Consider the following 24,254-nt stretch of genomic DNA (forward strand, 5'->3'; position numbering starts at 1 on the left):
TTAGCACGGCCAATCCACCTAACCTGCACATCTTTGGACTGTGGGAGGAAACCAGAGCGCCCGGAGGAAACCCACGCAGATATGGGGAGAACGTGCAGACTCAGCACAGACAGTAACCCAAGCCGGAATCAAACCTGGGACCCTGGAACTGTGAAGCATCAGTGCTAACCACGGTGCTACCATGCTGCCCATTCTGATATCCTTAACGTCCTCTTGACACATTTATTTGTCCGGCTAAAAGGATGGTCTCTTTCCTAATGTCCACAAATAAAGCTGCGGTTTCCCAGGAATTGGCTGACATTTAAGGGGACTGTAAATGAACATAGGACAGAACTATTTCAAGTGCTATTGTATAATAGAGATTAAATGTTTAATGCTGTGGTATATATTAAATATGTTAATCAAGATTCTGTAATGAGGTAAATTTTTACTATTTCTAGTCTTGTAATATAGTACTGTAGCTCTGTTATATATCTCCAGTCATAGAGTCCTTCAGCACAGAGGGAGTCCATTCAATAACTCAATTCCAGACTCTGTAGAACAATCCAGTCTGCCCCATCCCCCTCTCTATCCCCATTCTCCTGTCAGTTTATTTCCTACAAGAGTCCAAGAATTTTAATTTGGAAATTGTTGATTGTCTCCACTTCTACCATCCTCGTAGGCAGCGAGTTCCCGGTCATGACTACTCGCTGTTTATTAAAGCTCTTCCTCACATCACCCCTGTATCTCTGTTCAAGTAATATTGTGACTATTACACATATCATGAGCTCAATAAATATACAGATATCCATATGTATTTAGACTAGCAGTCTGCAGGTTCTGTGTCCAGGACAGGAAGCAGTGAGCATGGATCTGTCAATCAGCCTGAATCAGCACCTTCAGGAGAATTGGGAGGGTGAATATTAGATACAGCAGAGTGAGAATGGAGGGAGAGTGTATGGGATGGAGATTTACACCTTTTGGGGAATGAGAGAGGAAAGAATGTTCCAGAGAAGCTAGAATGATCTATTCTGAATTTCTGTCCTATATTGACAGTGATAACTTTTGTAAACTCCTTTTCCAGAATATTAGGAGAGGATTAACAGACAGAAATCTCAAACCAAATATGAGGCCAAGAGGTCAGTCACTTCATTGGAGCTGAATATAGAACATAGAACAGTACAGCACAGAACAGGCCCTTCGGCCCTCAATGTTGTGCCGAGCAATGATCACCCTACTCAAACCCACGTATCCACCCTATACCCGTAACCCAACAAACCCCCCCCTTAACCTTACTTTTAAGGACACTACGGGCAATTTAGCATGGCCAATCCACCTAACCCGCACATCTTTGGACTGTGGGAGGAAACCGGAGCACCCGGAGGAAACCCACGCACACACGGGGAGGACGTGCAGACTCCGCACAGACAGTGACCCAGCCGGGAATCGAACCTGGGACCCTGGAGCTGTGAAGCATTTATGCTAACCACCATGCTACCGTGCATCGGCCTTTGAATATCATCAGCCTTTGAATTTAGAAGGAAAAATGTTTGGCTGTTCTGCTGAAAGATATGTTTAAACATCACTCAGTGTACAGACACTGAGACAGGCTCATGCGAGTGAGAGGCATCACTAAAAACAATCCATTCTATATTCTTCAGCTCACCCAACCATCTTGTATTTTTTTCATGTTTTGTTCGCTCATTAAATGTCCTCAACCGTTGGACATTTCATTACAGAACTCAGCTCAAAGACATCAAAATTTGTATCCGGCCTTGCCTGTGTGCCAAGCCAATCCAATTGGCCAATTTGACTTTGCAGCTGCTCAGTCCCAGCTTTGGAAACATCTTCATCTTTCTGTGAGACCCCGGCCCCATTGACTGTGACAGGATTCGTACTGTCTCCATGAGATTGTTGATGTAAAGTCACGTCAGACCCACACTGCCTGATTTCCAATCCAATTTATTTAAAAGTCCCAGAAGCCCGACTCCAAATCTTAAATGTTGTTCTGTTGCTGTCAGTAACATTGTTTTGGAACTCACTAGCACCACCACATAGGCTGTCATCAACATTCATCATAAAGATGTCCGAGAGTTTCCTGCCATGGTACCAATAAAGCACGGCAGCTTCTGCCTTCAGGTGGAGACAGTCCGACTTTAACAAAACTGATCTAACTGAGAAGTACCATACACTCTGAAACATTGTTCAAAACATAGACAAACTTATTTAACTTCCAAAGTCTTCCTTCTACATCTGGCACCTTCTTATGATGTGGCGATGCTGGCGTTGGATTGGGGTGAGCACAGTAAGAAGTCTTACAACACGAGGTTAAAGTCCAACAGGTTTGTTTCGAATCACTAGCTTTTGGAGCACTGCTCCTTCCTCAGGTGAACGAAGAGGTGGGTTCCAGAAACATATATTTAGACAAAGTCAAAGATGCAAGACGATATTTTGAATGCGAGTCTTTGCAGGTAATTAAGTCTACAGGTCCAAACTGAGCAACTGGAGAGAGGAATAATCACAGGTTTAAGAGGTGTGAATTGTCTCAAGCCAGGACAGTTGATAGGATTTCGCAAGCCCAGGCCAGATAATGGGGGGGGGTGAATGTAATGCAACATGAATCCAAGGTCCCGGTTGAGGCCGCACTCATGCGTGCGGAACTTGGCTATACATTTCTGCTCGGCGATTCTATGTTGTCACGCGTCCTGAAGGCCGACTTGGAGAACGCTTATCCAAAGATCAGAATCTAAATGCCCTTGACTGCTGAAGTGTTCCCCGACTGGAAGGGAACCAGTCCAGTCGGGGAACACTTCAGCAGTCAAGGGCATTCGAACTCTGATCTTCGGAGGAAGATCTTAGAAAGTTACAGAAAACTACCCTCTGGAGGTGATCCTTGGCAGAAAAGCAGCATTTTTATTTATTGACTTACATTCACAAGATGTTGGGTTATGGGTATAGGGTGGATACGTGGGTTTGAGTAGGGTGATCATTGCTCGGCACAACATTGAGGGCCGAAGGGCCTGTTCTGTGCTGTACTGTTCTATGTTCTAAAAAGTCTCTAAAAGGAACGATAAAAAATTTAAATGGCCTTTCCCTCTGTGGGCGAGTCCATCCTGACCTCTTTAATTCCTAAGGATTCTTCAAATCCCTGAGCCATGAACCTAACCTTGGCCTTATAAGTTCCATTCGGTTTTATGATCCTGGGCCAGACCCCAACAGTTGCTGGGATATTGGACAGAAACCCCAATATTTTATTCAATTTGTAAGACTGTGAGGAAAGGATACTTCGCTCCAGGAGTGATTTCACACACGCGTAGCGATATTAAAATAAACTTTATTACTAACACACTATTACTCATTTTTGCATCACAAAGAAAATAGCTGACAATTACCCATTAAACAATGCTGAACAATACAATGAAAGAATAACCCTTAACTGCTATCTTAACTGCACTCAAACAAACCCATCTCTGGCCAAATCCACCTTTAAATACAGTTAGCAGACACAAGCATACTTGCTTAATATTGGATAGAGATCTTTTGAAGAAACCAGAGTACAGTCAGAATAATGCACAATTGCTGGCTGTATTCTTCAGAAACTGTTTCTCAGCTCAGTTTGCAGTCAAAAAACTAAAACTCTGCCGCCTGCTATATACCTAGTACCCTCACACCTTCCATTAGTTACATCACCCTTATGCTACTCGGATTTCAAGACCTGATTTTTCAAGTTTAAACACAATTTATCCAATTATTTATTCACCAGAGAACCTTCTTTATATAAAAAAGTACATTTCCCAAGATTTTACGATGCCTTAATTGCACCTCTGTCTCCAAAATGCCGAGGTGCTTAACAAATCAGGATTTTTATAAACATGACTACAGCAGTCACACACTAACCCAGACTTTTAACCCTTAGTGCACCAAATATGTATAACACAATATATCTGAAATTCCGACATCGATCACACAATTTGGAGTTTTTCTGTGCAGATCCATCGAGGTAATAATGCTAAATGAGCCCTTATTTGGGATCTCTAAACATGCCAAACTCTCTCCAACAGCCTAACTCTCTGGTTAGCCTCCCATTTAGCTTTATGCCTTTATTTGTTAGCAGCAATAAAAACCCTCTTGGTCACGGGGACTTCAACATCGCCCCCAAACACATCCTTGGTGTAAAACGAACAATTCTCTGTCTGGAATGTTCCAGTCATTGAAATTACATTGAATGGACGCCAAAGAAACAAACCAGAACAGATCCCTGAGATTCCAAGGAGGCCCCAGTGGTCAGTCAGACTGAACTAAACACGGGTGGTATAAAACAAACAATACTCACCCCGGTATCTGCTATCCACGGGGACTTTCCTTTAATCAGAGCCATCAGTGGATCCTGTTCCTGAAGCCAGGTTGTTGTGGGACAAATGCCACTCGGAGTCCAGAGTTGGTTAAGTTTGGGAACCTTGGGAGCGAGGTGGCGCAATGATTAGCACTGCTGCCTCACGGTGACGAGGTCCCAGGTTCGATCTGGCTCTGGGTCACTGTCCGTGTGGAGTTTGCACATTCTGTCTTTTTTTAAAAGAGTTTAGAGTGCCCAATTCATTTTTTTTCCAATTAAGGGGCAATTTAGCGTGGACAATCCACCTAGCCTGCACATCCTTTGGGTTGTGGGGGTGAAACCCACGCAAACACGGGGAGAACGTGCAAACTCCACACAGACAGTGACCCAGAGCCGGGATCGAACCTGGGACGTCGGCACCGTGAGGCAACAGGGCTAACCCACTGCGCCACCGTGCTGCCCCGAGTTTGCACATTCTCCCCGTGTTTGTGTGGGTTTCTCCCCCACAACCCAAAGATGTGCAGCCTAGATGGATTGGCCAAGCTAAATTGCCCCTTAATTGGAAAACATGAATTGGGTACACTAAATTTATTTTAAAGAAGTTTGGGAACCTTTATTACAAACACGCAGGGGAATGCTTCAGCGAACCAAAATATCTGAAGGAGCAGTTACAATAACACACATTTCTACAAAGTACAGTTGCAGCTGTTTTGCCTGCACGTTAGTGGGAAAGTACAGGACTTACGGAAAACAAAATATAACTCGATAACAGCTCAGGCTTATCGGCTATGATGACTTCATCTCTCACAAAACACATGGAGAAACACAATAGCCAGACCAGTAATCCAGAGACCCAGGGTAATGCAACAGGGATCCAGGTTCAGCAGATGGTGAAATTTGAAGTCACAAAAAATCTGGAATTGAAATCGATGACCATGAAAGCATTGCTGATTGTTGTAAAAACCCATCTGGTTCACTAATGTCTTTTAGAGAAGGAAATCTGCCATGTTGACCTGGGCTGGCCTACTTGTGATGTCAGATCCACAGCAATGTGGTTGGCTCTTAGCTGCAGCCACTCAGTTCAAGGGCAATTAGGGATGGGCAACAAATGCGGCCCAGCCAGCGATGCCCACATCCGATGAATGGAATAAAGAAATAGAAGACGTACAGGTCAATGGTTCTGGTGGAAAATACAGTGAGATCGAGTCTATCAATATAACTCACTTTCCTTATCTGGATGGAGCAAGGAAGTATGTGGGGGTGAGCCCCGTACTTCATGGTCAGGGATGTGGCCACATTCTGCCAACGATGCAGACAGTGCACCCTGGTGGAACAAAATGGAAAGTCAGCCCAGACCCAAGTGACCCTTGGAAAACCTGCAACTAGATTTTCCTGGATCCTTGCCTCGAGTACAGGGTAAAACATTGTCTGCTGGTTACACATCAATTCACCCGGTGGGTGGAAGCATTCCTGTGTAAGGACGCCGCCGCTGGCACCATGGCTTTGATATTGGCTAACAAAATAATACCAAGGTGGGAGGTGCCCCTCCAACTGGATTCTGACCAAGGGACCCATCAGTAAAGTTTTGGAAATCCAGCAGAGATTCCACATCCCAGACTATCCTCAGAGTTAGGGAATGGTAGAGCGGATGAACAGAACCTTAAATAACAGCCTAGCCAAAGCCATGCTGAAGGAAGGGAATAATTGGGTACGGGCCTTGCCCGCAATATTGTTGTGTCAAAGAGCCACCCCCCGCCCGGAGAACAGGATTAACCCCTTTTGAGTTAATGACAGGAAGAGCAATGCGCCTCCCGGAGGAGGTGATAACTGGAGGGGTGGAACTCGAGATAAACACAGGAACTGTACTCCAATGTATGAAAGATCTGGTAGACCGCCTGCTTGTCCTGAAAGGTCAGATACTCACACAGCAACAGCATAGAGACTGGACCAAACTGACTGGAGAGGATACCCCCAAACTACCCATGCCAGGGGACAGGGTAATGGTCAAACACATGACAGGTAAAAAGGGACGAGGGGTTCGATGGGAGGGACCCTATGAAGTAATAGTCACTGGGCAAACGTGTCCTAATAGATGAAAAACCCATTGGACAGTTAAAATCATTCCCCAATGAGTAGTCCCATAATCACAAACATTGAGAGACCCCTCCAATGGGTCAGCGAACCCATGGAACTGGGGGGAGCCGTGGCATTTGCAGCCGCCGCATTTGTGAAAGGAATAATCTGGATTTTTAAGTGGGTCACGAGTGTAGCCCAGGTTATGGGACAACGGAACCAAAAGGACAGAGAAGAGGAGGGATTGGAAATGATACAAATGATATAATACTAACTGAGATCCGGAAGGTGACTGTTTCTACCTCCAGAATTCTATTGCCAGCGCGCATTGGGGCCCCATCCCATCTCTGGTTTCAACCACTCACATCGATCTTGCAATGGACACAGAAGGAGCCGGACATCACTGACACAAAAACCAATGATCACATGTATACTAATGATGTGGAGATGCCGGCATAATGTCACGTAGGTGTGTCGGGCCACTGTAAATGCAATAAGAGACATAATGGGAAGGAGTGGTATAGGTTTTTATTATGACGAGACCCAGGATGTATGTACCAATGGGACTTTATACGTCCTGCGGGGCAGCTTATACCAATTACCTGCAGTTCTGAAATACCTCGGCCCTATATCAGTCGGGAACCCAGGATCAAGGGAATTACAGCTAATAGGGAAAGCTGGGACACAGGACCCTTACCCCCAGGCAAGATGACAGCGTATTTTAAAATGACGGAGCAGAAAACACAGTGCCCTCAACAACCCCAATCGCTCTATTGTGAAATATAATGTTAGAGGGGACTGTATAGAAATGTATTGTATAGACCCCTGCCAGGCACCTAAATGTACTGAGAATCAAGAGGTGATACATGTGAGAGATTGACTGCTTTGTACCAGGGAAGAGAATCAGGAAGCCAGTCAGCACAGAAGCCCAAAGATTGAGTGGGATATTGTAGGAAGCAAGGACCCCACCAGATAAGGGTTGGAACCAGGTCAAAACCTACCACCAGCACTGTGACCCCGGGGAACCCCGGCTTGGATACAACCACGGGTCCAGGGGCACCCCCAGGCCCGAATGTGATGAGCAAATCACTAGCCACACTATGGGACACGGGTTAGTCCTGACCCCCGCTGACGAATCAATGACAATAGCAGCGGGATATGAATATGTAAAAGTTATGATCAATCTCATCAGTCGGCACAACTATGGCCAGGAGTTATTGGTGAGCCTGGAGCAGGAAAATCTTGGGGGGGGGGGGGGGGGGGACTGAAAACGCGTAAGTTACAACAGAGGGGCTTTGTGGAACCAGTGGTTTGAGGATATGGGCAGGGGTTTCCACTGTTAACTCCCTTGATATTGCAGAAATAAGAGAAGACATTGAGGTTATGAAAGGGCAAATGAGATCTGCAGTAAAGGACATACACCAGGATGCTGGAACGGCTACAGACCTCAGCCAGCGAGTCAATCAGCTCGTGTGGAAGGAAATTAAACAGTTGCAGCCATATCAAACAATGATTAACAAGTTAATTGATAGACAAGGTGAGATTTCACAGAAAATACACAGGGTGCAGGCGTGTAACATGTATGTAACACACATGTTGCAGAACCTCCAGGCTAACTGACTCCAGCTTGATGCACACTAAGTACCTGATTGGGTGAGCAATGATCAACTGAAAACATGGATAAAAACGGCCCACCAAGCTGCTGAACTCCTCGGGGAACTGACATTGGCCAGTCGTGTTCCCTTTCAGAATGATAACCTCATCCTCCCAGTGGGAATGTTGTTGCATATTCCCCGGGCAGGGGAGAATGACATCAGCTTCTCCAGGTGAACTATTTGGGATGCTGTGGGAACAGGGTGTTAGTTAAACTAAAGGATGCCCCTGAAAATGCAATCCAAAAGAGAGATAGAATATACTCTGTCAACCTCAGGAAATGCAAAGGAGGGGGACAAACTGGTTGTGTCCAGAGAAGACTATTAGAGCAGAAGATTACTGCGGGTGCATTAGATATGAGAACTGCACGATAGTGGTCGAATTGAACAACCAGACTGTGTTTCCTTTTAAAGATAATTTATTGAAGGTATATCCAGAATATACAAACAATAAAAAACAGGAACAACTCAAAATACAAACATTGAACACTGCACAACATATTAACAATGCATTTTACATGGTAGCAATACAACACAGCAGGAACCCTCCATATATACATCAGCCACACTCCCAAAGAATTTTATAAAAATAAAATAGAATAATCCCCTGCCCCTTAACAACCAATAGTTACACCCTCCCCTAGTTTCTCCCCCCATCCCGCTGACATTCTAATACTTCTCGAAAAAGTTGATGAACAGCTTCCACCTCATGAAAAACCTCTTATCTCTCCCTCTAATGGTGAACATAATTCCCTGCAAATGAAGAAATTCAGCAAGGTCTCACATCCATGACCCGATACTTGGTGGATCCGAGGACGGCCAGTTTAGCAAAATTCTCCTCCGGGCTAACAGGGAGACGAAAGCCACAACATCGGCCTCCTTCCCCACCAAAACACCCGGATCCTCAGAGACTCCAAAAATAGCTCCCCATGGACATCCCGGACAAATGTGAGGTAATGCATTTTGGAAGGTCAAATACAGATGGGAAATATACAGTAAATGGCAGAAACCATTAAAAGCAAATTGCTGCGGATGATGGAATCTGAAACCAAAAGAGGAAATGCTGGGAAATCTCAGCAGGTCTGGCAGCATCTGTAGGGAGAGAAAAGAGTGAACGTTTCGAGTCCAGATGACCCTTTGTCAAAGCTAAAAGGCTTAGAAAGTGGGAGATATTTATACTGTGGGGTGAGGGAATGAAAAACGAGTCATAGTCACAGAAACCAAGAGAAAAGAGTGCTAATGGCAGTCCCCAGAGAGAATAAAAGACGTGAAAGGCCAAATAGCAGGGAAACTAAAATCAGAGGGTAAAGTGTTACAGATGTAGGGGGGAAGCAAAGGGGAGAAAAGGTAAGGCAAGGGGGGGGATAAGGAATTGAGGAAGTGAGTAGGTGAAACTCCGCTACAACGCTCCCACAGCGAGCGATCGGACAAACATCAGCAGCTCTAAGTACTTCCAACTGTACAGAGGCACAAGGCAGGGATGCCCGTTGTCCCCGCTGCTGTTCACCCTGGCGATCAAACCACTCGAGATCACGCTGAGGGTGGCAAAGAAGTGGAAAGGGATCCGGAGAGGAGACACAGAGCTTTGCTCTATGCAGATGATCTGCTCGTCTACATCTCAGACCCGCAAAGCAGCATGGGAGGAATTATGTCGCTTTTGAAAGAGTTTGGAACCTTTTTGGGCGACAAAATTAACCTGAGCAAAAGCGGGATCTTCCCGGTGAACCTGCAAGGGGGAGGAGCAGAGCTGGAGTGGCTGCCGTTTAAACAGGCCCGGCACAAATTCCACTACCTCGGGATCCAGATCACTCATCACTGGACAGGGATCCACAAGTGGAACCTGACCAGCCTGACGGAGGAAGTATAACAGGACCTGCAGAGATGGAACACACTCCCACTCACCCTGGCGGGGAGGGTGCAGACGATCAAAGTGAATGTCCTGCCCAGGTTCCTCTTCCTGTTTCGATCCATCCCGATCTACATCCCCAAGGCCTTTTTCAACTCACTGGACAAACTGATTATGGTGTTTGTGTGGGGTGGGAAGAACACAAGGATCCCAAAGAGAGAACGATTCCATGGGGGGGTCTAGCTCTCCCAAACTGGGCAGAAACCGCGGAGAGTAAAGAGGTGGATAAAGGAGCTAGAAGCTGAGTGGGTGCTTATGGAGGAGGGGATCCTACAGAGGGACCTCCCTCCAGGCCCGAGCCACTGCGTCACTCCCACCCCCAACTAATAAATACTCAACTAGCCCAGTGGTGGCAGCAACTCTCCAGTCATGGAACCAACTGCGACAGCATTTCAGGCTAACTGAGATGTCCGGTAAAGTCCCCATCTGCAACAACCACAGGATCACGCCGGCGACCATGGACTCCTCCTTCAATAGGTGGAGACAGGACGGGGTGACACTGACAGTTAAGGACTTTTACACCAACAACAGGCTAACAACGCTCGAACAACTGACTGAAAGATTCCAACTGACAGGGGGTAATGAACTTAGGTACCTACAACTGAAAAACTTCCTATGAAGGGAAACATGGACGTTTCCACGACCACCACGACAGTCACTGCTAGAGGACCTGCTGGACGTGGACAGCCTGGGGAAAGGGAACTGTGGTGACATGTACGGGTGACTGGTAAGGGGGTGGGCAACACCCAACTGGACGAGACAAGGGAGAAATGGGAGGAGGACGTAGCATTTGAAATACAGTGGGGACTCTGGAGCGAAGCACTGCACAGGGTCAGCTCCACCTCCACATGCGTAAGGCGAAGCCGAATGCAGCTCAATGTTTTACAAAGAGCTCACTTAACCAGAACCCAAATGAGCAGCTTCTTCCCGGAAGTGGAGGGTAGATGTGAACGGTGCCAAGGAGGTCCAGCCAACCACACCCACATGTTCTGGTCTTGCCTCAGACTTGCAGGGTCTGAACAGCCCTTTTTGAGGCTATGTCCAAAGTGGTGGGGGTTAGGATGGAGCCATGCCCGAGAGTGGCAGTCTTCGGAGTATCAGACCAGCCAGATCTATTCCTGGGGAGGAGGGCCGACGCCCTTGTCTTTGCCTCTCTAATCGCTCACCGGAGAATCCTGCTCGGCTGGCGGTCAGCAGCACCACCCAAAGCTGCAGACTGACTGTCCGACCTCTCGGAATTTCTCCAAATGGAAAAAATTAAGTTTGCCATCTGAGGGTCGGAAGAGAGCTTCCACAAAATATGGGAGCCATTCACCCGACTGTTCCGAGACCTGTTTGCAGCTAATAGCTTAGAGCTTGGAAGACAAAGAACAGGAGAAGGCAGTCATGACACAGTAAGGAAGGGGGGGGGGGGGGGGGTGGTGGGATAGGGGAATGAGAGGGGAGCAGGGAGACATGGAACCCAACCATGTCCAACAAAGCACGGTAGCATGGTGGTTAGCATAAATGCTTCACAGCTCCAGGGTCCCAGGTTCGATTCCCAGCTGGGTCACTGTCTGTGCGGAGTCTGCACGTCCTCCCCGTGTGTGCGTGGGTTTCCTCCGGGTGCTCTGGTTTCCTCCCACAGTCCAAAGATGTGCGGGTTAGGTGGATTGGCCAGGCTAAATTGCCCTTAGTGTCCTAAAGAAAAAAATAAGGTTAATGGGGGTTGTTGGGTTACTGGTGTAGGGGGGATATGTGGGCTTGAGTAGGGTGATCATTGCTCGGCACAACATCGAGGGCCGAAGGGCCTGTTCTGTGCTGTACTGTTCTAAAAAAAAAAAGCTGAGAAACAGGGAAGGAGGGCAGGAAAAGAGAACTTGTTGCTGTCTCAGCAGGTACGATGAATCACAAAATCCCTTCCCACACTGGGAGCAGGTGAATGGCCTCTACCCAATGTGAACTCGCTGGTGTTTCCACAGGGTGGATGAATCACTGAATCCCTTCTCGCATTGGGAGCAGGTGAACGGCTTCTCCCTAGTGTGAACCTGCTGGTGTGTCTGCAGTTGGGTTAATCGATTGAATCCCTTCCCACACTGAGAGCAGGTGAATGGCTTCTCCCCAGTGTGAACTCGCTGGTGTCCCCGCAGGTTGGATGGATCTCTGAATCCCTTCCCACACTGAGAGCAGGTAAACGGCCTCTCCCCAGTGTGAACTCGCTGGTGGGACTTCAGGCTGGATAAATGTCTGAAACCCTTCCCACATTGAGAGCAGGTGAATGGCTTCTCCCTAGTGTGAATTCGCTGGTGTGACATTAGGCTGGAGATTTGAGTGAATCCCTTCCCACACTGAGAGCAGGTGAATGGTTTCTCCCCAGTGTGAACTTGGCGGTGTATCCGCAGGCTGGATAACTGACTGAATCCCTTTCCACACTGAGGGCAGTTGAACGGCCTCTCCCCAGTGTGAACTCGCTGATGTGACTGTAGGTGGGATAACATACTGAATCCCTTCCCACACACAGAGCAGGTGAATGGCCTCTCTCCAGTGTGACTGCGTCGATGAGTTTCCAGTGCAGATGGGACTCTGAATCCCTTCCCACAGTCCCCACATTTCCACGGTTTCGCCATGTTTTGAGTGTCCTCGTGTTTCTCCAGGTTGGACAATCAGTTGAAGCCTCGTCCACACACACAAGTGTACAGTCTCTCCCCAATGTGAATGGTGTGATGTTTTTTCAGGCTGTGTAACTGGTTAAAGCTCTTTCCACAGTCAGTGCTCTGGAACGCTCTCACTCGGGTGTTTGTGTCTTGGTGCTTTTCCAGTCACACTGATGTTTAAATGTTTTGATGCCGAGAAATTGGGTAAACCAGGGGTGGGCAAACTTTTCCGTGCAAGGGCCACATTCAGAAATTCACAATTCACAAAGGGCCGCATAGTATATTAAGTAAAATAATTACTTCACCCGGTTATGATTCTGGGCGCCTCATATAGAACATAGAACAGTACAGCACAGAACAGGCCCTTCGGCCCTCGACGTTGTGCCAAGCAATGATCACCCTACTCAAGTCAACGTATCCACCCTATACCAGTAAGTTACCCAACAGCCCCCCCCCCCCCCCCGCCCCCATTAACCTTAAAAAAAAATTATATATTTTTTAAAATTTTTTTTTTTAATGACTTGGTGGGCCGCAGAAATACCTTTGGCGGGCCGCATGCGGCCCGTGGGCCGTAGTTTGCCCACCCCTGGGGTAAACATTAATTATTCTGGAATCAAAGTCCGATGATATTCATATCACAACAAATCAAGTGGCTCTTTCAGATCGAGATGTGACGTTTGAGATTTCTGTCTGTAATTCCTCCTCTTGTAATATCCTGTAAAAAGAGTTGGCAAAGTCAACTCAGTCTCGGATAGAAATTCAGAACAAAATCCTAGTTTCTGTATAACATTCTTTCCTCTCTCATTCCCCAATACCTCGTCTCCAACACCTATTCCCCATACCTAGTCTCCAGGGAGGGATGGAGTATTGGAGCAGTAAGTATAACAACCTTACCTCGGGATTCACAGCCTAGTCTCCAGGGAACGGACTCGGAGGGGCAGAGTATCTGAGCTAAGAGTATAAAATCTTTACCTCGGGGATTCACGGCCTAGTCTCCAGGCACGGGACTCAGAGGGGCGGAGTATCTGAGCTAACAGTAAAAAAACCTTAACCTCGGGGATTCACATCCGAGTCTCCATTGAGCGGACTCGGAAGATTGGAGTACCGGAACTGTGAGTATAAAAACCTTCCCCCGGGGATTTAGTATTGGAGCTGATAGTATAAAAACCTTATCTCAGGGATTCGCAGCCGAGTCTCCAGGAAGCGGACTCGGAGGTACGGAGTTTCGGAGCTGTGAGGACAAAAACCTTATCTCGGGGATTCACAGCCGAGTCTCCAGGAAGCGGACTCGGAGGGACGAAGTTTCGGAGCTGTGAGGACAAAAACCTTATCTCGGGGAGTCACAGCCGAGTTTCCAGGGAGAGGACTCGGAGGGGCAGGGTATCGGAGCAGTGACTGTAGGAAGGATGAGCTAGCTGATCACTGCACCCTGGTACAGGAGGCCATTCAAGCGGGGGGAGGAAGTGGTAGTTGCCGGGGATTCTATAATTAGGGGAACTGATAACATCCTTTGGAAACAGGACCGAGAGTCCCACAGGGTATGTTGCCTGCCCGGTGCCAGGGTGAGGGGCATCTCTAACCGGCTTGAAAGGATATTGGAGAGGGAGGGGGAGGAACCAGTTGTTGGGGTCCACGTTGGGACAAACAACTTCAGCAAGACTCGGAAAGAGGATCTGTTTAGGAATATCAGGAACTAGGAACAAAATTAAAGAACAGGTTCCCAAGGGTTATAATCTCTGGATTATTCCCCGAGCCATGTGCCAATTGGCATAGGGATAAGAAAATCAGGGAAGTAAACACGTGGCTAAAGGAGTGGTGTGGGAAAGAGGGGTTCCATTTCATGGGGCACTGGCATCAGTATTGGGACAGGAGGGATCTGTACCGTTGGGACGGTCTCCACCTGAACCGATCTGGGACCAGTGTCCACGTGGAAAGGATAAATAGGGACGTAGTCAGGAACCTAACGTCAGGAACTGCAGCTAATGGCAAAACTACAAGTAGTATACTGGTTAAAGCAAAAGTGAAAAATAACAAACAAGCAAATAACAAACAAGCGAATAACAAACAAGCAAATAACAAACAAGCAAATAACAAACAAGCAAATAACAAACAAGCAAATAACAAACAAGCAAATAACAAACAAGCAAATAACAAACAAGCAAATAACAAACAAGCAAATAACAAACAAGCAAATAACAAACAAGCAAATAACAAACAAGCAAATAACAAACAAGCAAATAACAAACAAGCAAATAACAAACAAGCAGTGCTGAGGGAGCGGTCAGGGGGAACAGCCCGATTAAGAGTTCTATTGACAAATGCACGGAGTGTAAGGAATAAACTAGACGAGCTGCAGGCGTAAATGCAAGTTGAAGATTATGATGTTGTCGCTATTACAGAGACTTGGCTGCAGGATGGTCAGGACTGGGAACTAAATATACCGGATATAAAGTTTACAGGAGGGACAGAGAATATGGCAGAGGGGGTGGATCAGCCTTACTGATCAGAAATACTATCACCTCAATGGTGAGGGAGGAAACAATGAGGGGAAAGCATCCAGTGGAGACCATAGGAGTGGAACTGAGGAAGAAAACAATCTCAAACTGTAATGGGTGTTGTGTATCGACCCCCCTGGTGGCAGTTCTGAGGCGCTAGATTGTATAAAGGCAGAAATTAAGCAAGTGTGTAGCAAAGGCAGAGTAGTATTAATGGGGGATTATAACTGACACACAGATTGGGAGAGGCAGACAAGCACCTGTCAGAAAGGGAGTGAATTTCTGGAATGTGTCCAGGATAGTTTCTGGGTCCTCAGTGCCGGGGGGTGGCAGTGCTAACCACTGCACCATCCTGCTGCCTCCTCTCCTGCCCATCTAACCAGCCCATCTATATCATCCTGTAATCTAAGGCCTTGTTCCTCACCATTTACCACACCACCAATTTTTGAGTCAGCTGTGAACTTCCTAATCATACCTCCTACATTCACATCCAAATCATTAATGTGTACGACAAACAACAAGTGACCCAGCACTGATCCCTGCAGAACACCACTGGACATAGGCTTCCAGGCACAAAACCAACCTTCAAACATCACCTTCTGCCTCCTACCACAAAGCCAGTTTTGGATCCAGTTTGCCAAATTGCCCTGAATCCCCTGGGCTCTTACTTTCTGCATCAGCCTCCCATGTGAGAGTTTGTCAAAAGCCTTACTAAAGTCCATGTCGACTACATCAACCACACTACTGACATCTGCAACCTAGTCACCTCTTCAAAAAATTCAATCAAATTTGTAAGACATGCTCTCCCTTGTTTAATCCTTGCCTCTCCAAGTGGAGATTAATTCTGTCCCTCAGAATGTTTTCCAGCAGTTTCCCTGGCAGTGAAGTTAGACTCACTGGCTTGTACTATCCTGGTTTGACCCTGAGTTTGGCTCAAGTTAGAATCAGAGCTTGATGGGAAATGGAATGTCAAGTTTGTGCAATATGTGTACGTGCCTTGTGAAATGAATTGCTCCTGTGAGAAGGCCTTATCGCGGCCTTGGCTGTCTGGGAGAGCCTGTGAACTATCCGTGGGAGTCTGTAATTGTCTGAGAGAACCTCACTCCTCAGGTCCTTGATAAAGAATTGCTATGCTATGAAACTAATGAACTAACTGTATGACTAATAATTGAAAGAAATAATTATATGAAGGAGGGGTTTTGTAACAATATATAGTTAACTGTAACTAAGAAACAATTGCTTTCACTTCCTGTAACTCTGGGTGGCCTTGTTATTACCTAAAACCTTTGCGATAAAAGGTACTCATTAACTTTGTAAGGCGGGTGACATAGAATCTTCACCTTCGAGCTGTTAATTGACTTGTGCGGAGCGCGATTACTCCGTGATTTAAATTATAATCCCCTGCAGATGCAGATAACTCTGCTTAACAACACATAAAAGAGGGCAAAAGTGTTGCGGCCCCTGGCATAAAACACCACAGACGACACTTAAGATGAGTGGTAAAGCAAAAAGTGCAGAGGATATCGGAAGTCTGCAGAGGGATTTGGATAGGTTAAGTGAATGGGCTAGGGTCTGGCAGATGGAATACAATGTTGACAAATGTGAGGTTATCCATTTTGTTAGGAATAACAGCAAAAGAGTTATTTAAATGATAAAATATTAAAACATGCTGCTGTACAGAGAGACCTGGAAGTGCTCGTGCATGAGTCGCAAAAAGTTGGTTTACAGGTGCAACAGGTGATTAAGAAGACTAATGGAATTTTGTCCTTCATTGCTGGAGGGATGCAATTTAAGAATAGGGAGGTTATGCTGCAATTGTATAAGGTGTTAGCGAGGCCACACCTGGAGTATTGTGTTCAGTTTTGGTCTCCTTACCTGAGAAAGGACGTACTGGTGCTGGAGGGTGAGCAGAGGAGATTCACTAGGTTAATCCCAGAGTTGAAGGGGTTGGATTACGAGGAGAGGTTGAGTACACTGGGACTGTACTCATTGGAATTTAGAAGGATAAGGGGGAATCTTACAGAAACATATAAAATTATGAAGTGAATAGATAGGATAGATGCGGGTAGGTTGTTTCCACAGGTGGATGGAAGCAGAACTAGGGGGCATAGCCTCAAAATAAGGGGAAGTAGATTTAGGACTGATTTTCGGAGGAACTTCTTCACCCAAAGGTTGTGAATCTATGGAATCCTTGCCCAGTGAAGCAGTTGAGGCTCCTTCATTAAATGTTTTTAAGATAAAGATAGATAGTTTTTTGAAGAATGAAGGGATTAAGGGTTATGGTGTTTGCCGGAAAATGGAGCTGAGTCCACAAAAGATCAGCCATGATCTCATTGAATGGCAGAGCAGGCTCGAGGGGCCAGATGGCCTACTCCTGCTCCTAGTTCTTATGTTCTTATTATGATTCCGGACCTGGACTCTCACCAGCTGATCAGGGGAGTGGATTTTAATTGTGTAATGGAGGTGAGGTTGGGGAGGTCAAGCCGTAAGTCGATGGGAAGGTCGAGAATGATGAAAGAGCTCTGACGGTTCTGGAAAGGATGGGGATGGTGTATCAGTGGAGGTTCGTGAACCCGGGAGAGAGGGAATATTCCTTCTTCTCGCATGTGTATAGGGTGTATTCCAGGATTGATTTTTTTGTAGTGATCCGGTCGGTGCTGATGGCGATGGTCGGACTGGAATCATGATCTCGGGCCATCACCGCACTGGTTAGGTGTGAGGCTTTGATCGGGACAGGTGCAGAGACCGGGGTGGAGGTTGAATTCTCGGCTTTAGACTGATAAGAAATTCTGTGGGAAGGCGAGAGGAGCGATTAAAAACTACGTTGAGCTCAACCTGAACGGGGAGGTGTCGGTGGCCATGTTGTGGGAGGCCGGTATCCGGGGAGAAATTGTTTAATTTAAAGCCGACAGGGAGAGGGTGAGAAGGGAGGAGCACCGGTGGTTACTGGGTGAGGTAGTGGAGGTGGGCAGGAGATACTCGGCGGCCCCCACGATGGAGGTGTTGGTAGAAAGGAAGACGTTGCAGGGGCAGTTTGACCGATTGACGATGGGTAGGGTGGTGGGCAGCTGCAGAGGGTGAGGAGGCTGCAGTGTGAGCATGGGGAGAAGGCGAGGCGTAGGCTGGTCCACCATCTGCAGTATCAGGCAGCATCAAGGGAAATTCTGCAGGTGAAGGCGGCGAAGGGGAATGTGGTATTGGACCCAAAAGGACAAATGAGGTGTTTAAGGCCTTCTACCAGGGGATGTATAGGGCCAAGTTGGTGGGGGAGATGGCGGGCGTGGGCAGTTCCTGGATGGGATGGAGCTCCTGGAGTTGGAGGAGGCCGGCACTGGATGAGCGGCTGGGGTTAAGGGAGGTAACGGAGTGTATTGGTAGGATGAAGGCAGGGTAGGCGATGGCTTTCCGGTGGAATTTTCTAAGCATTCATGACGGAGTTGCCCCTGCCCAGTTGTTGTGTATGTTCAGCGAGGTGGGGAAGAGGGAGATCTGTCAGCTACGTTGGCGCAGATATTGATCTCAGAAAAGAAGGACCCACACTCCCATTTCGCTGTTAAACACGGACATGAAGGCCCTGGTGAAAGTGTTGCCGTGTAGGTAGGAGGGGTGTGTGCCGGTGGTGGTTTCTGAGGTCCAAACGGGTTTTGTGAAGGGGAGATGGCTCTCCAGTAACATCAGGCGGTCACTGAATGTAATTATGACTCTGTCAAGGGGGTGAGAGCGTGGGTTTCATTGTTGTATACGTTCCCCATGACGCTGACGCACACACACATGGCATAATTATCTTATCTATTGAATGGAAAAAGGCCTTGGGGATGTAGATCGGTCAGGATCCAAATAGGAAGAGGAACCAGGGCAGTACATTCACCTTGATCATCTGCACCTCCCGCCAGGGAAAGCGGGAGTCCATCCCATCTCTGTGGGCCATTTTTGACTTCGTCCAGCAGACTCACTCCTCCTGGGCTTTCCATCAGTAAATTAAATTCAACTTAGGCCGGGAGTGGGGTACAGTATTTAGCACCGCTGCCAGGGACCCAGGTTTGATTTCTTGAGTGGCTGTCTGTGTGGCGTTTGCACATTCTCCGTGTTTCCTCCGGGTGATCCGATTTTCTCCCACAGTCCAAAGATGTGTAGCTAAAGTGGATTGGTCATGCTAAATTGCCCCTAATATCCAAAGATATGTAGGTTAGGCGGGTCGGCCATGATCGATGCACGAGGTTACGGGGATAGGGTGGGGAGTGGATCTCAGTGGAGTGCTTTTTCTGAGGCTCAGTGCACACCTGAGGGGTGAATGGCCTTCTGCATTATAGGAATTCTATGTCATCTATGTTGTGTTTTTCATTTTAATTCGACTATGCTGTTAGTCTATTTTGTAATATTTTGTGTGTGCATTGTTATCCTTCTGTTTTTGTATAATCTTACCCTCTTTCCCCACTCACTGTGTTAACCTGTTAACTGGCATTTCATATAATGTCTCTGATCCCTAAAATATCCTACCACAAATTAATTCTGCAATGTGTTGCTGGTATTTATGCGGCAATATCTCTTGTTCCCCTCTGTGCCCATTTCACACCAATTTTCCTGTTACTCTGTTGCATTCATTATTTTAAAAATGATTTAAAAACCCATAGCAAAATGCAAATCTGTCCAACTCATCCATGAATATACTCAGTGACTCCCAGACTCCACTGGTCCCTGTGTAAGAGAAATCCAGAGACTAACAACCCTCTGAGGGAACTGATGACTTGAAATGTATAACATAGCTACAGAACTATATTGCACAACTGGAAATAATAATAAATATACTTGATTACACAACTATCAATAATCAAAAAATCTGCAACTTATAACACCAGGCATATTGCGGGACGATATTATTTGCAGTCCCCTTAAATGTCAGCCATCTCCTGGGGAAACCAGCCCTTTAATTGTGAACATTGGGAAAGAGGCCATCATTTTAGCCAGACAAATAAATGTGTCAAACTGAGGGAGCAAAGGATGTCAATGTGTTTAAGAGAGAGAGAGAGAGAGACCTGGGCCAAGCTTTGCAGAGTCTGCACCCTCCCTGGATTCACTTCCTTTCCCTTCAGTTGCTGCAAGTGACCAATTGAAGGTGAGAATGAGAAAAGAAATGGAAAGGGGGAGAAAAGAAAGTGTTTTACTCACAGATGTTGAATACAGGAGGAAATTTCATCCCACTTCCACTTTGTGACATCACAATGTCGCCCTGCCTCAATCAACCAATAGGAATCACCCTGTTCCGCGGTGTCGTCTCCGGGTTGCAGGCGCAGACTCGGGAGAGACCCTTTGTTCCCCCTCTATCTGCACGTGTACCTCCTGGAAAGAAGGTTTCTGACGGCTCCGGCCAGAGCGAGGAACCGCTCGGTAATCTCCGCGGAACCCCCCGGGACTGCGCATGTGTGAACGAGAGCCCGCCCACTGACCATCCTGCTGAGGTGTTGACCAATTCAAGTTTTGGAGGACCGGAAGGGCTCTGGTCCTCCAGCCAATCAGAGCGCGGGGTTTGTGTGAGTGACGATTGAGCTTCAGTGAGACGGAAGCTTCTTCCTTTCTCCAAAATCTGTGAGTAAAACACTTTCTTTTCTCCTCCTTTCCATTTCTTTCCTCATTCTCACCTTCAATTGGTCACTTGCAGCAACTGAATGGAAAGGAAGTGAATCCAGGGAGGGTGCAGACTCTGCAAAGCTTGGCCCAGGTCTCTCTCTCTCTCGTCCTTTCCTCCCTCAGTTTGACACATTTATTTGTCGAGACTCTCTGAAGCTCAAATGCGACAAATATAAACCATCCATGAGCCCGGCTGCTGCCCAGCCTGTAATATAACAGAGGGCCGGTTTAGCTCAGCTGGTTAGTGAAGCAGAGCGAGGCCAGCAGCGTTGGTGTAATTCCCCTAACGGCTGAAATTATTCATGAAGACCCCACCTTCTCAAACCTGTCCCTCGCCTCAAAGGGGAAAGCAGCCTCTGGTCATCTGGGACTATGGTAACTTTACCTTTAGTATAATAATTGAATCAACTTGATATAATCCTCACCCAACCCGAAGCCTCTCGGTGTTTACACCAGATAATTCCACTCAATTTGAGCAAATGCTTTCAGTACACCGCTTTTACCAGACTCCTAAATGACCCTCTTATGAACTGACCTTATTAACACTACACCTCTGTAGGCTTCACCCGATGCCGGTGTTTATGTAGTTACATTGTGTACCTTGTTGCCGTATTATGTATTTTCTTTTATTTCCTTTTCGTTTCATGTACTTAATGATCTGTTGAGCTGCTTGCAGAAAAATACTCTTCACTGTACCTCGGTACACGTGACAATCAACAAATCCAATCCAAGAGATCACCAGTCCATCCAGTGCATATTTCGGAAAAACTTGAATCACATTCAGCAACCTTTCAAAGTTGTGACTGGAAAATCTTCCCTGATAAAGCCACTCTGGTCCTCCTGCACAATTGTCGGAAGGATGTCCTCCAGCCTTCTCACCAAAACTTTAGATAGCAGTTTGAAGTGAAGATTCAAAAGAGGGATTGACCAATAAGAGGTCCACTTCTCTGTGTCCTTGCCTGCCTTCAGAATCAAAGATATATAAGCGTCACAGAGAGTTGCTGGCAGCATCCCCGAGTCAAAAGAGTGACAATACATATCCACCAATGGATCTGACAACAAACCCTCAAATCCGCTATAATAATAATCTTTATTAGTGTCACAAGTAGGCTGACATTAACACTGCAATGAAGTTACTGTGAAAATCCCTTATCGCCACACTCCGGTGCCTGTTCGGGTACCATGAGGGAGAATTCAGAATGTCCAAATTACCTAACAGCATGTCTTTCGGGACTTGTGGGAGGAATCCAGAGCACCCGGAGGAAACCCACGTAGACACGGGGAGAACGTGCAGACTTTGCATAGTCAGAGACCCAAGCCAGGAATGGAATGCGGATCCCTGATGCTGTGAAGCAACAGTGCAACCACTGTGCTACATGCCAAGGATGTGCTCGGTTTATTCCCAAACTTGTACAACTCTTCCCGACCTGCTGAGTCAATAGGGAGTCCAAAGCCTCACTTGCCGTGTTAACCTCCTTCAGCGATCGCTTCCTTGGGGCCTTCTTATAATTCTCCTCGGCCTTTGCCAGACAAACCTCCAGGCGTCTTTGGTGCTCCAGCATCCTGTACCTTTTACTAGCAGTGTAAGAAATGATCACCCCCTCCGCCCACACACACACACACACACACACACACACACTCTCACACTCTCACACACACTGGCATGAGCTATAGATGTCTGGAGGGGGAAATGGAGGGAGAAATACCAGGGGCCAAGTTAAAGAAAAGGAAGAATTCAAATTCAAAATGTGTCGGAAATGACGTAACTCTAATCAGGGAGGCATCAAATCACCACTCTTAACCTGGGGGGTGAGCCCTCGAGCAGGAACTCCAGAAAAATGAGGAGATGGTCCACAATTACGATGTTTCCTGTGGTGCAGGAGGACACCAGGTATGGGATCGTCCTCGGCAGAAAAAAGTTGTTGATTCTATTATGACTTTGATGTGGGGCTGGAAAGACGGTAAAATCTATACCCTTTGGTGCAAAGCTCTCCACATAACCCAACTCCTTACAAGCTGGGGCCAACGCCCTACCTTGCAGCATGAGGGGGGGTGGGGGTTCCTGGTAACCAGGGGCTTAGCTACCAGAGAATTTAAGTGGCCGTTGAAGTCTACTAAATCCACAAAAACCTTTGTAATGAACTCCAGGGAGTATTTTGGGGATCCCTAAACATTCATTATAGAAACAACATCTCCATGCATCGAACCTCTAATGATCACATATCTACCTCCTTTGTCCTTGGTGCTGGTTTCAACCTTAAAAGTGATATTTTTATTAATAAGAATTTCCACACCCCTGCTACTTGATGAAAAGGTGGTGAAAAAAACCTGCCTCACCCAATCCCGCCTCAATTTAAAGTGTTCCTCATCATCCAGATGTGTTTCCTGTAATAAAACTATGTCGGCTTTCTCCTTAAGAAAGGAGAGGATCTTTTTCCTTCTGACAAGGTGATGGATGCCCCGTACATTCCCTGAGAAAATTTGCAGATTAACTACCGCCGTTAGTTAGGCGACAGAGAGAACAGGAACAGATTTTCACGCCACAATCGGGCGTGCGCCGTTACCCCATCCTCCAACTCACTTTACACCAGAGGCATCAAAGTCTCCCCAAACTGCTCCTTTCACATAAAAAAGCCCCGTCTGTACCAGAGTAGGACAAAGTCAACAACACATAAACCCTCCCATAATAACAAAAATACAAAAGTATCACCACCACAATAGATCCAAGGGGACATTCCTCAATAAGACTGAGGACCCAGAGGATTAACCCCACGGCCAGACTGTCGTTACCCTCAGGATACCTTCTCCAAAATGAGGAGAAGAAAAGAAGGGCCAATAAGGGAATGGGGATCGAATGTCCCTCCCGCATTTTAGACCCACCTGTGAAGACCTGCATCCCCCACCCTTCGGCAATGGCACCACTCGGTTCTGCCATGATTAACGCTCGGATAATAGAAGAAAGACGACGGATAATCAGCACACGGCACATCTACCATAACTGAGATAAGATAATACAAGTCCCTGTAATAATAGGGAAAGAGTCCGGATTAGAGCCTGAGTTAGTCCGAGCTGCAAACCATCCCTCCAAATCCTTGCCCTTCATGGATTTAGTTAAGGCCAAGGCAGCAGTTGGATTATTGAAAGATTTGACGGAGTTGTCAGATACAATATTCAGGGTCGCAGGATAAAGCGACATAATTCACTCCCGCAGCCTTGAGTTCCCTTCAAACTTCATCGAAGCCTCGATGCTTTGTTTGTGTGGCTGCCGAATAGTCCTGGAGAAGGAAATCCTCACTCCCTCATGGAGCCAAATCCCACCTCACCTTTCCCGTCTCCAGGACCTTCTGGTGATCTTTAAATTTGTGGAAGTGAATGATTCCAGGCCTGGGATGAAAACTATCCCTCGGATTCAAAGAGTGGATCCGATGCCTTTTCTGATTGGAAACACCCAGGCTTCACATCCAGCTGGAGAAAATGTGGCAGCCGATCCTCGAAGAACCTAACGGGAGCCTCACTCTCCACACCTTCTGGCAGGCCGACGACTTGGATGTTCTTTCT

The 24,254-nt window shown here is 46.8% G+C and overlaps 1 protein-coding gene and 1 long non-coding RNA gene across 2 annotated transcripts; both read right to left on the minus strand.

The window, feature by feature from the left end:
- Positions 1 to 11,595: 11,595 nt before the first annotated feature.
- LOC119951269 lies at positions 11,596 to 20,430 on the minus strand. The gene is made up of 3 exons (XR_005457570.1): positions 20,238 to 20,430; positions 13,118 to 13,291; positions 11,596 to 11,623 (listed from the first exon to the last, which is right to left on the minus strand). It is a non-coding gene; the product is annotated as an uncharacterized LOC119951269 (long non-coding RNA).
- Positions 11,666 to 12,893, minus strand: LOC119951243 (gastrula zinc finger protein XlCGF49.1-like). The gene has a single exon (XM_038774296.1). It carries the CDS (start codon positions 12,547 to 12,549, stop codon positions 11,872 to 11,874), a length of 678 nt encoding a protein of 225 aa, XP_038630224.1. The 5' UTR covers positions 12,550 to 12,893; the 3' UTR covers positions 11,666 to 11,871.
- Positions 20,431 to 24,254: the final 3,824 nt, after the last annotated feature.

The sequence above is a fragment of the Scyliorhinus canicula genome, chromosome 17 (genome assembly GCF_902713615.1).
Source record: "Scyliorhinus canicula chromosome 17, sScyCan1.1, whole genome shotgun sequence".
In the NCBI taxonomy this organism is placed as follows: Eukaryota; Metazoa; Chordata; class Chondrichthyes; order Carcharhiniformes; family Scyliorhinidae; genus Scyliorhinus; species Scyliorhinus canicula.